The sequence below is a fragment of the Chenopodium quinoa genome, unplaced genomic scaffold (assembly GCF_001683475.1).
Source record: "Chenopodium quinoa cultivar QQ74 unplaced genomic scaffold, ASM168347v1, whole genome shotgun sequence".
Lineage (NCBI taxonomy): Eukaryota > Viridiplantae > Streptophyta > Magnoliopsida > Caryophyllales > Amaranthaceae > Chenopodium > Chenopodium quinoa.
In genome coordinates, this window is record NW_018745675.1 from 1,813,403 (window position 1) to 1,825,961 (window position 12,559).

Below are 12,559 nucleotides of genomic sequence, written 5' to 3' on the forward strand. Positions count from 1 at the left end.
CCTATTTGGGTGATTGTTGAAGAGAACAGCTCTCTTCTGGGTGGTACATTATTCTAGCAATCACCACTCGAACGGCATTAACCGGCTGAGGTTATTAAACATAAATGGCCGAATGATCCATTGCATCCAAGATACAACCGGTATTTACTCCTAAGTAGTATTGACGGTGTGTTTGAAATCTTGGTGAAACCGGTTAAAATAAACCATTTGTACATAAGATAAAAAGTCATGTGAAACACACAGGCGGCAAATGCCTAAATTTGGCAGAAGTAAAAACAATAACATTGAACAGTCTATTTTTGACTAAATAGACATCCGGTGACACCTACTTGGGTGAAATCACCTAGCAGAACAGCCTCCATCCGGGTGACACGTTCTAAGTAATCATAAATTTGAACGGCATAAACTGGTTGAGGTTATATAAAGCCGTTCTAAGTGATTCATTGTACCCAAGAGATAGCCGGGCTTTCTAGCAAAGCAGCTCACACGACATATTAGTCTTGGTCAGGGTAACCGGCTTTGCTCAAACGTATAGCATACGGGCCTTACTCAAAATTAGTACAGACGGTCTAGGCTGCTTGAACATCACAGACGTCCTTTTTGCGACCTTGTACAGACAGATAGTTAAAGCATATTTACATCCGGGAAAAGCGACAACTCCAAAGGTAGACCCAACCGTTGGTATTATGGACGGCTGCTGGTTAAAGTTGGTCAAAACTAACAATCGTTCAGGGGCATATACAATGGCAACATCCAGAAGAATTGAGAATTGCAGTTATAGAACTTGTGAAAGTTGCAACAAAATTTCAATTTTAAGCAAACCGACTGTGTCGGTGAATATATATATAAATGGAGAAATTTCAGCCGGACCCTTGTCCGAGGAAATTACATTGAAATACACAGCTCACAGGCCAGTGAAAGAAAATAAGAGAACAATGTTTTCTCCTCCTGCTGCTGCTCCTGAGCCGGCTCTTCTTGGTTGCCAGCCGCCTGCTCTTGAGGTTGTGCCTGATGCTCTTCCTCTTGCTGGTCCCCTTCTTCGACCAGTCCGGCCCACTCTTCGAAAGGAGCAGGCGGGTCCAGACCAAGTACCTTGGCATCGTATACCTCTGAGGCATACTAATACCTAAGGTCGAAGAATTCATAGCCGAAGTCCGGGTGAATGAGCCCCCAGGAGAGCTTCATGCGCTCCTCGCAGTCGGCCTCGTTCTCAACAATCAGGCGGCGTTGTTCCTTGTCTAGCTTATCTTTGTGAGCCGCTAGGCTGGAAGCAAGCTCATTTTTTAGCCGGTTGACCTCCAAGCGAAGGTCGGTGTTCTCCTTGTCAGCTCCCTCCAATGCCTTAATATCGGCTAGGAGGTCTTTGACTTAAAGCGCCAGCTCATCCACCTTCAATTTTGCCGCCTCAGCAGCAGCAACCGTTTCTTTGAAAAGCTCCTCCTGTTTCAACTCCCTCCGTTTAGTTTCCATTTCATATCTAATGGCATTGAGTTGGGAAACATCAATGAGGTCAGATGCCCGTCTCTAGGCATCCCTTACCTCCTCTTGCTTCTTGCGCAAGGGAACTTGGAGCCCATCAACTCTTAACATCACCTAAGATGTTAACCGGTCATGAAATGTTAGAAAAAAATTCAATAACCCAAACGGCAAAACAAAGAAATTACAAAAAATAATGCAACTGGTCAATTACCTCAGCTAGAAGGGAAGTGATGTGGTCGAGGTTCACTTGGTGCACAACCGGCACCGCCTCCTTCTCGGATCGGGTAAGGGTCCGGATCATCCTCTTGACATATTGCTGGTAGTTAGGCCAGCTAGAGGAAGCATCTGCAATCAAAGATTGATTTGTCAGGTGTTGGGCATACACTGCGCCAATATTCAGACGGCTGCCAGAAAAATCCCCGGATTGGCAAGCTTGGGTCTTGACCCTCATAGGCCCAAGAAGCCAGGGGGGATCAAAGGCGAAAGTCGTACCTTTATCGGACTGTGGGGTAAGATCACCCCCAGCCGCATTAGAGCCAGTGCCCGTCTAGGTCTGGCCAGCCGGTGTCTCCGGCTCCTTTGATTCCTCGACCACCATTTCAGAGGTCGGGACAATGCCTCGCAGGCTCTTGCCTACAGAAGTAGGCCTGTCTCCCGCAGGCGGTTTAGCAGGGGCACCAGCAGCCGGTGCAAGAGTCGACATTCTTGGCACCTTTGCAGCCGTTCTTTTCACCGTCTTGTTCCCTGCCTGAAAATGTACAAAAAACAGCCGATTAGTGGCCAATTTACATACAAGTGATACAGCCGGCAAAAAGGGTTTGAGAAATGTGTTACCTCGCCATCCTTAGCTGCCAGTTGCGACTTCTTCTTTTCAATTTGCTCCTTCCGGAGCTGAGCGGCTGATGTAGCCGGAGTTTTCTCTTTGGGTAGCTTCTCCATAGCTACTTCTGCAAAAACAAAAGAAGTTGGTTTAAATACAGTATAAGTTAGCCATATCAGGCGGCAGAGGCCGGTTAATTAAAAAAACCTACTCTTAGTGAACATGGTGCTAAGGTTACAGGCGGAAAGAAACGCCTCATCCTTGAACCAGTCCGGGTGGGGCACCCAGAACTGGGGAACTATAATCTCACTCCCATCATCCAGGCGGAGGGTCGTCTTTTTAAAGAGACCCCTCTCCATGATCTGATCCCATGCCTCACTCGGCACTCTTGGGAGAGCACACTTCTTCCTGAGCAAAGCCGGGTTCTTATTATATCTACGCAGCCGGCGGTTTAGTTGGGGAGTTGGTAAAGAAACGGCGTAAAATTAGCTCTTCCAACTGCTCTATTTGGACGGTTTTTCCAAAGTCATCATGTATTCCGGGTGCGTGGTTAGAGTATACCACGCATTCCATCCACCCGGCGCTCGGCTGAGATAGTGCATATGTGCGAAAGCTTCCCAGCTGGGCTTAACCTCCTGCATCTTGCAGGCGGCAATGTATCCAAGAATGTTGACCCATGAGTTGGGGGTCAACTGCCAAACACCCAGATCATACCCCCGTAAAATAGCTTTTATGCAATGGTGAAGGGGGAACCGGAGGCCGGCTTTGATTGTCGCCTCATAGCAGCCGAAGTAGTTGTCGGCATGCTCAATGTCGTCTTCCCAGACAACAGTTGCCTCTACAGGCGGTACTACTATTTCCCATCCTTCCCCAACCGGCTTCTTCTCCAAAAAAGCAGGGAATGTGGCATTTAAAGTGACCACATCCCTAGCGGTCATGCTGAACTCGGTTGGGTTGCTTGCAGGCGGCCACTTATAGGCTTCCTCATCAATGGGAGTGGCTGCCTCTGAAGACTCAGAGCTGGACTCTTCGCCGGATTCCTCGTCGGCAAGTCAAAATCATAAAGGATGCTGTCATCCGGGGTACTAGGGGCACCCGGCGCATCATGAGATGTCCTATCAGGCAGCACTTCGGCCTGGTCTTCGTTTAAGGGTACAGCCGGGTCGGCGGCTGCGTCATTAGACTTATAGTCGGGATCTGTTGCCGTCCATCTGGTCCGAGCCATTATGTCCTGCACATGAACAAAGACGCGTCAGATTCGAGGTAGATGAAGGGTGATCCAAATACCCCCAGACGGCATCCCCAGTCCTAAACTCAGCCGTCTCAGGTGACCGGCTGACCACAGTCGTAGGCTGTGCCGTGTGTGTTTTGAAAGACCCCATTTACTCTATTAAAACTGCATAACCGGGAAATGGGAAGTTTAAAGAACAGAAAAAATGAAAGTTGTACCTTTTAGTTGATGAAGACAACCGTAATTGAAAAGAGTGGCTTGAAGATGCCTCAAACGGTAGAACCCGGATGTGTTTAAAGTTGAAAAAACAAGATAAAAATCAGCCGGTTTTCTATAAACTCACTCAAAAAATACCACCGACGGAATTAACCGCCTGTGTTTGTTTAGAAAGATAAGATGCAAATTTGTGAAGTCCACTCCAAGATACCCAGACGGTATCTAGTGGATGGGTTCAGAAGTACCCCAGGCGGTCTAGAACCGGAGGAGATTCTACGAAAAGAAAAATAGTAAACTGCTCAAATACCCTAGGCGGTCTACACCCGGCTGTGTATCTATTCAAAGGGCAGTTATAAATTGTTCAGAGGTATCCCATACGGTGCAAAACCGGATGGGGGTCTATGGAAAGGAAGTTTAAATTGTCTAGTTATACCCCAGGCGGTGCATAACCGGCTAAGGGTAAAGTAGGCAATTGAGATGCAAGATTATTCAGGCGAAATTTCCCCGGCTTAGGGTATAGTGAATCACTTGGAAAATAAGCTGAAGGGACCCCAGCCGGTACCTTACCAGTTGGTTTTGTTTTTGAAAAGCATTGCTATAAAGTGCCCAAGGTGGTGTTTATCCGGTTGTTGTTTACAAAGCATAAAAGAGAAAGAAAGGTCATCCAGTACTTTGGTAAGATAATCCAGGAGATGCCCAGCCGATAGCCGGATGCGAATGATTTTCAGTAGCCGGATGTAGAGAATTTCTTGGAAATAAGAGTCAGCCGGGATCAGAGCTCTCAAGAATTTTTTTGAAAAATTATGTAAAGTGTTGAAGAAAGAGGGTTTGTTCCCTATTTATAGGAAAATAGCATAAGGTGAATAGACGCCTTCTGCCCTAGAATTCAAAATTCAAAAAAAAAAAAAAAAAAAAAAAAAAGAGCAGGAAAGTAGACCAACCGTCACTTACCCAAGCGTCTGACGCCTGTCACAGGTGATACGTGGCAATGTCACGTCCCACCTGTGAGGGGCAGATGTTTAGGGTAAAAATTACCCTAGACACGTGGCCCAATAGGCCCCTGACACGTGTCATCCCCTAAGTGGTCAACAAAGGCTTCAATCCCTTTGCGACACGTGTCCATTGAACCCTAAAACTGGGAAATAAAGTTCCCCACTATAAATAGTGGAGGAGACCACATTTATTGCATATACACAAATCGAAACACAAACCCCGAGCAATAGATAATTGCATAATTCTCCCAATCAGCGAGAAGTATTTACTGTTCCGCACTTATTACATTAGACGGATTCAACTTAATCGTCGGGGCGGAACTCCACCCTCCAACCGGAGTCTCCGTGATTTTGCAGGTATAGACGTCGGACTGCGCATACTAGGAATTGTAACTCTCCTGCAGGACGCATAAAAAAACCCCGAAACAAATGTACTTAATATTTTTATCGAATAAATGATAAATGATTAGCGAATATCTTTATTTTTTTTTTTTTGCGAGATAAATTGAGAGAATATAGTTTTTTAGTTTTAATTTTTTTTTTTATATATACTCCAAAATAGAGCTTTATTTTTATTTTTTAATAATTGAGCAATTTTTTTTTTATATAAGTTTATATTTAATGTATATATTATTATATAACTTTATATTACATTACTATCTTTATCTAATCCAAAATTAAACATTTTATTGTTTAGTTGAAAACATGATTTTAATTTTTTAATTTTTAAATTGCAAATCTCTTTTTTATATAGATTTAATTTTAAGACAATCGTATATTTTATTTCTATCACTTTTAATATTTTATTTTCTATTTTCCTTTTTTAATGGAATTTTAATTAAAACGTAAGTTACGTGTAATATTTTCAGTTTTTTTTTTATATAGATAGATAAAACTCATATGATTATTGTATGGTTATTGATAAATTTGTTTAAATTTTAATGTTATTTTTTTTATAGTAATAAACATATATTTTCGTTAAGTGAAAGTTATTTTTTTCACAATCTATAATTAATACTAGAGTAATTACTGCTGACATCACCACTGTCATGTGTCAACTTCTTATTAAAAAAATTCCCTCCAAAATTATAAATGACATCATCCTTTTTTTTTTCCTTCTCCATTTCAAGATAAAGCTAATGTTTGAAAAGGGTAGATTAATTTTCCTAAAAGCTTTTATGACTAAATTTACTACCTGCAAAATTCTCTTTCGTTTTCCTTCTTTTCTTCGTATACTACATTTTTTTCCCCGCTAGAGTTTATCAGTGATGGCATGAGTTTAAATTTTCTACTCTTAATAAATTCTTCAAAAATTTTATAATTGAACTAAAAACAACTAAACTGATATAATGCCAACATTTCATAAATTTTATTTAATTATGAAGTTAATTAAAATATTTAACATCTTTTTTTTATTTAGCTCAATTTAGCTAATAAGAGTGATCATTATTTATTATATTTTTTCTTAAATTATTTATATTGCACACATACAATAATTACAAAGATAAATTAGTAACTATATATATATACTTAATAATGGCTTTGTCCAATATTAATTTTAATTGATATTTTGTTGGCCTGTTCATTACCGACCTGCTATTGACCTGCGATCCGCATTGGCACACCCGCTATTTAACCTATAAAATGTGGCCCTTTTTTATTTGTCCCGCAATAGACCCGTACGACCCGCCCCGCCCAATAACTAGGTCTAGTTGCTACTCATCGCGATATCAGATGCAGCCTTAGCGCTTTCATGTCATTAGTATACATGGTGGGTAAGTAGGCTTACTATATTACGGGGTTCATAATATGTAAACCTATTTACATTACCTTCAAAACATAAATCAAATATCTTCCAATATTATATCTAGAGCTTGGCAATCCTAGAGCTAGAGGTAACTTTAATTTTGAAATTTAGTTGAATAGCATAGAGGGTGAACTCAACCATCAGCTCAAGAACGAGCATGTATTAAGCACATAGTAATGGAATAACTGGAATTAAGTGTCCGCTGAACTATACAAACACTCTGTAAAAGCATTTGTCTTGCTAGAGATTTTTCCTTCCAACCACATACACGATTACATTGCCACAATCTACCAAAAACATCAAAGAGATTCTAAAAGAAGATATTTTAAACACAGTACAACAGTTTTCGTTTTAGATGCATCTTATTTTTGACCCTTCTTCCATAACACCCCAATCTTCTTCAACATGTTACCATTTTTCTTTTTGGGTGAGTCGTCATCCATGTCATCTGAAAGAGGAGAGTCCATCTTTGCAGCAAGAGTATTATAGCCACTATCAAGAGAAATTGTGCGGTCCACAAACTTTCCATTGCTCCCAGCTGAAAGCATATTAGCAGCTGCTTCAGCTGCCTTCCTCCATTGGTCTGACTGAACTTTCAATCTCCTTAGCTCGGCTTCCAATCCTGCGTTTGCAGTCTGCGCTGCATCTAGCTGTTCAGCAACTCTTGTAGCTCTCTGACTACTTTTATCTGCCTCCTCAGTTACGCACCCAAGTTTCACCAACGCATCTCTTTCAGCAGCCTTTGCTGCTTCTGCTAATGCAGCTGCTTCATTGTTTTTTTGGCTGCTCTCCTCTCTTTTCTGTATCTCTGCTTTTAGCATCTCATTCTCCACTGTGGTATGCTGAAATTGAGTCTCCTTGTCCAACAAAGCTTCCTTAAGATCCTGGAGTTCTGTGTTCAACTTCTTCAGTTCCACCTCAAGTTCAGACTTCTTGGGACTCGTCTCATATTCCTCAATTTTGATGCTTAGTTCTTTGTTATTTTCTGATATATCTTTTATTATTGTTTTTTTAGTCATCGTCTCTGATTTCAGCTCTTCAATGGCACCTTTTGCTTTCTTTAACTCTTCCTCCAATTCAGCCACCTTAGCACAAGAGTCTGCCTTTGCCCGCTCCACTTGATCATACGCATTTCTAATTTGTAATGTGCTTTGGATATACTCTTCCTCGTATCTAAGTTCAGAAGCTTCTAATGCAGACTTTAATTGATCAATCTCTAGTTTTAATGAGTTGATTTCAGCTTCGAGCTCACCGGATTCACCTTTCTTGTCTTCACCATCCTCCTTGGGCATGATCTCTTCTGATGAATTTTGGCTTTTAGTTTCCAAATCTTCCTTGAGCTTCCTCACCATGTTTTCTAGTAAAGTGACTTCACCTTTTGACTGTTCTAATTCTGACATCAAACTATTGTAAGCCTCCTTAGCCTTGAGGCCCTCAGATCGTAGACTCTCTGCACTTTTCATGGTTTCCTCTAATTGCATCTGGGCCTCTCTAGCCACTTGCAATGCGTGAGCTTCAGATCCTTTGCAGTCATTAAGCTGCTTTCTCATACTCTCAACCAGCGAAAAAGTTTCAGAAAGCTCCACCCTTAAATTTTCTATCTCAGAATGTGCTGTTTCTGCATGCATACTCTGTGTAGCTTCAGACTCAGCCACCTTTTCAAGCTGTCTTTTAAGTTTCTGGATCTCATTTAGGGCAGAGGCCAATGCAGCAGAATCCATAGAGTGCTGCTTTTGGATAGCCTCAAGCTCAGATTGCCAAACTCGATCACGTTCTTGAGACAGTTTGCGGAGTTCTTGAACCCGAGAATCCTCACAAGTAGAAAGCTCCATCAGCTGCTGCTGAGACTCTTCAAGTCTTGCCGACATGACTAAGAGCTGTTTCTTTGTTTCTTCAGACTCTTGTTGGGTACGCTGCTTTAGTGTTTCAGATAAGATCAGCTGGTCCTTTGCCTTCTTAAACTCAGCTTCAAGTTGAGAGAGCTGATATTCTAGCTCCGACAATTTGCTGGGGGTATGCTTCTGGATAAAAAAACATACCAAATGATAACTTTGTCAATAATAGTTACTTGGTATAATACTACTAAGCTAAAAATATATTAGATGGGGAGGAGGAATCCTGTTTGAGCGTCCGCCCATCATTAGTTCTTTCTTTCCAAATTACTTATCCCCATCCGCCAGTTCAGATGGATATTATTTTACATTGAACATTTTTATTACGGAAAGTTATGCAACTGCCTTAAACATTACAAATAGTAGGCAGTCAAAGAAAACATAATCGATCAATTTAAGAAAGAATTAAACAGCATTATCTGCTTGGTGGGTTTCAAAAACCGAAGTTTTTCCATGTAATGGTTGTATTGATACAACTAAAATCCTATATCATATTCATATATTAACAGAAGCTTGCAAAAACATGTAATGTTTCTTGATTAACATAAGATGAGTTTATTCCTAAGGTGCAGCTAATTGAATGCTTAATAAATTGTAGAGCATTAGAGTCTAATCCAGTTGATCAGACTCATTTGCATAATGGATAGACTACCTCATTCATTGGGCTTCGTGGTGATCCACGTTCCAAGACTTTAGGACTCCTTTTTTTAGGTGTCTTACTCAAAGAATTTGGAGAAGCAATTGATCCAGAACCTGATCCTGCCACCTTGAGTGGCCGAGCAATCCGATTTGTTGTGGGAGATGACTTCTGGGAAGATTTTGTGGAAGGAGGTGTCCTCTGAGGCATTTCTGATGAGCCATTCCTACTGCCCATGACAAAAAATAAAAAAATAAAAAATAATAAAATAATAATAATAAATTAATTAATTAATAAATTAAAAAAAAAAAATCAGTAATTAATAGAAGTACAAGCCAGCGGATGAATTCCCGCCTTCCCGGTGGTGAAAGGAATTACTTTGCTATTTTACTCTTTTTTAACGCTGGTTTATAAGGCCAGTAAATTCAAACAACAAGACAAGACAAGTTTACAAGCCAACAATTTTCCCTGCCAAAACCAAAACTCATTCATAGTATCTGTTGTATCCATATGACAGTGGATATTTTCTTTAGTCGTGAGCAGTGGAAGTGTCATACAAGCATCTTTTCTTGTCAAAGATCTCCCTATTCTTTTATCCAATATACAGCTTGCACCCCCCCCCCCCCCAATACACACACGCGCGCACACACACACAAGGTAATCAAAAACTGAAGTTAAAAGAGCCACTATTGCATGTCCATTAAGAATTAAGCAAAATAAAAAAAAAAATTCTCTGTATATCAATGTAGTTGAATGATGTTCAATTCAAACAAGCAGTTTGAAAATGAACCGATACTCCCTTCTCCACACCTACACCCAAAAACAAAATTCCTTCTTGCTGCTTAGCTCGATTAAAATGAAGACGAGCTTCATTAGTAGAAAGTTTTATTATACAAAAAAATATTATATAATCCATATTATAACCACAGACCATTGGTGTCTTTTTTTTTTTCCCCCTTTGTCTCCTTTCCTAATTCCTAGGCCAAGGAATGTGGGTAACAAAATCATAGCAGGTAAAACATGCCAGATGTGCCCTACAAGCAAACATTGTCAACAATTTAATTACGAGTGCACACCCTGCACTTGAGGACAGTACTCACTTGGTCACTAACACAAAATAAAGCAGACATCTTATGATCTACATTAAACTGATATCTTAAGCCAACAAATTAAATACTTGACATAAAGACATTGAACATACATATTACCGCTTCAAGCACATAGCCGTGACTCATGAGCAGTGAATATGATAAACAGCAAGGTCAGGGCCGGGAAACAACTTAGAAATGAGTTGAATTTAGGAAAGCAAAGATAGTTGTAAGTCTCCCTTAGGAGTTAAACACAAAGCAGACATTACCTCTCTTTTGGAGTCTGCATATTTCACCCGCTATTATAAGTAACAAACAAGAAACAGCAATGGTCAAATTAGCCTTCTCCCTGACCCACCAGCACGCATATACACACAGCAATGTCAGAAGACCTCTCTGAAACAATACATGTGCAGAAAAGAAATGAAATGCTGATCAGAGAGATACCCAGCACTTAATGAGTAGTATTTTGCATAATACAAATCAAAGCAAAACTAACAACAACAAACAATACAAACAATCCCTTCAAAGGAACTCCATCAAAATTAAACAACTGCCACTCGTACCAACCAATACCCACAACAGAAAACATATTAGGAAAGCAAAAAAAAGATCAGTTGCTATCTCAGATAAAAGGGAAACACAACACTATTACAAAACTAAACAAAAGCAACCCCCACAAACCACATTTTTACGTTTCTTTTTCTTTTCCTCCTTTTCACTCCAGACCATAAACTGTTTTTATTCTTTTTCTTTTCTTTTCTTCTTTTAAATAATAATAATAGTAAAGCTAGATTTGTATACACGTGTAAAAAGAGCCACAAAGGATAGTGATAAAAACGGGATTCAATACCAGGTCCCGCTAAGACTTTACCAACTTAGCTAGCTCGCATCCACCAAATTAAAGTTAATGTGCAAGAACAAAGATTTGGTCTTATAGAACATTATTAAAAGCAGGCATATGTAACTAGGAAGCAATGACACAACAGCAACAATAAATAATTAATCTTCGGTATATCTATTTATTTCTTATTTTTAAATAACTTCCACTTCCAGAATAAGAAACCAAATCTCTTCTACACTACGCAATGCATTTGCATTTGGAACCCCTCTTATATATATATAATTTGCTAGTTTTATTTTCTGGGTCACTCCTATTACTCCCCTCTAATTCTCTGATTCCTCAAAAAAAAAAAAAAAAAAAAAATAAATAAATAAAATAAAAAACACCATAATGAGCACAAAAGTTGAGCTTAGATCTAAGACTAATAATAAAATGTAAAATACATCAATTAATTAACATTAAATACAGGGGAAGAAAAACAATGGAACATTTTAACTTAAAACAAATAGATAAAAAAAATAAAACATAATATATCTGGTATATTCATTACTATAATCCCAACAACCAAACAAGTAAAAATGTGGGTATTTAAGCAAACTTTCTCAATTTGTTTTGAGATCAAATCCCGTCTACATCACTAATTAAGCTATCTTGTGCCAATTAATGGGGATTAGACAGAAACGTACCTGAAATAAGAAGGGTGATAGAACAATGGAGAAGGCAACTAACAATTTTAGTATTTTACTGATTGTTTTTGGAAAATTCTAAGAAAATGAGGGAGCTAGAAAACAAAACCCTACTGCTTAAGGAAAAAAAAATGAAGGAAAACGGTTAAGTTTCTAAATTAGCATTGGGGAATTGATTCTGTTTTGGGGGGCGAGTTGTTTGAGTATTGTAGTAACCAAAGTTGAGCAGGTTGTTTCTTTTCTTTGTTTTTCTTTCCTCTTCACTGTAACAGTCAGTGCTGACTGTCGAATGTCGAGCGTAAGAGAAAGAGGAAAAAAAAGGGCGGGGGCATTGGCCCAACATTTCGATTTACGTAGTAATTCTTTTAGATTTGGCTAATAAGCGTTTTAGGGCGTTAGATAACTAATTAATATATTTTACATATATAATATTAAGTTTGGAATACATGATAAAATCACGTGTCAGCCGATGTAATTAATGTTAATTTTGCCTTAATATTTCCATATTTAGTTCTTTTATCTATAGTTTTTGCTTATTTTTCTTAATTTTATTACTCCCTTCGCAGGTAGCATTGTGCCTAAATGCATAATAAGATACTACTTTCATTTCTTATTTTGTGCAACTTTTTCCAAAAACGAATAGTTCGAGTTATTGACATCAAAATTAAAAGTTTTCTAAAAAGAAGTTGGAAAATTGATATAAATAATCCCACATTTTAGTGGTTTGCTTATATTAAGTCTCATCTTTTAATTAACTCAATATAATACAAACTTTTAAGCCCATCATTTTTAATCGGACCCTCCTCAATTATAACCTTATATACCCGGCTATTTGGTGTTATACCAAAACTTTTAGCTAATTTCATC

General features: G+C 39.1%; 1 protein-coding gene across 5 annotated transcripts; it reads right to left on the reverse strand.

Moving 5' to 3' along the window:
* Positions 1 to 6,643: 6,643 nt before the first annotated feature.
* Positions 6,644 to 12,002, reverse strand: LOC110717236 (interactor of constitutive active ROPs 2, chloroplastic-like). Of its 5 annotated transcripts, XM_021895891.1 has the most exons (4): positions 11,693 to 12,002; positions 10,432 to 10,558; positions 9,090 to 9,303; positions 6,644 to 8,566 (listed from the first exon to the last, which is right to left on the reverse strand). In XM_021895891.1, exons 2-4 carry the CDS (start codon positions 10,449 to 10,451, stop codon positions 6,908 to 6,910), a joined length of 1,893 nt encoding a protein of 630 aa, XP_021751583.1. In that variant the 5' UTR covers positions 10,452 to 10,558; positions 11,693 to 12,002; the 3' UTR covers positions 6,644 to 6,907. The 5 variants fall into 5 exon arrangements, with proteins under 5 accessions (XP_021751583.1, XP_021751584.1, XP_021751582.1 ...); XM_021895892.1 differs by lacking the exon at positions 11,693 to 12,002 and having other exon boundaries at positions 9,090 to 9,300; positions 10,432 to 10,898; XM_021895890.1 differs by lacking the exon at positions 11,693 to 12,002 and having other exon boundaries at positions 10,432 to 10,896.
* Positions 12,003 to 12,559: the final 557 nt, after the last annotated feature.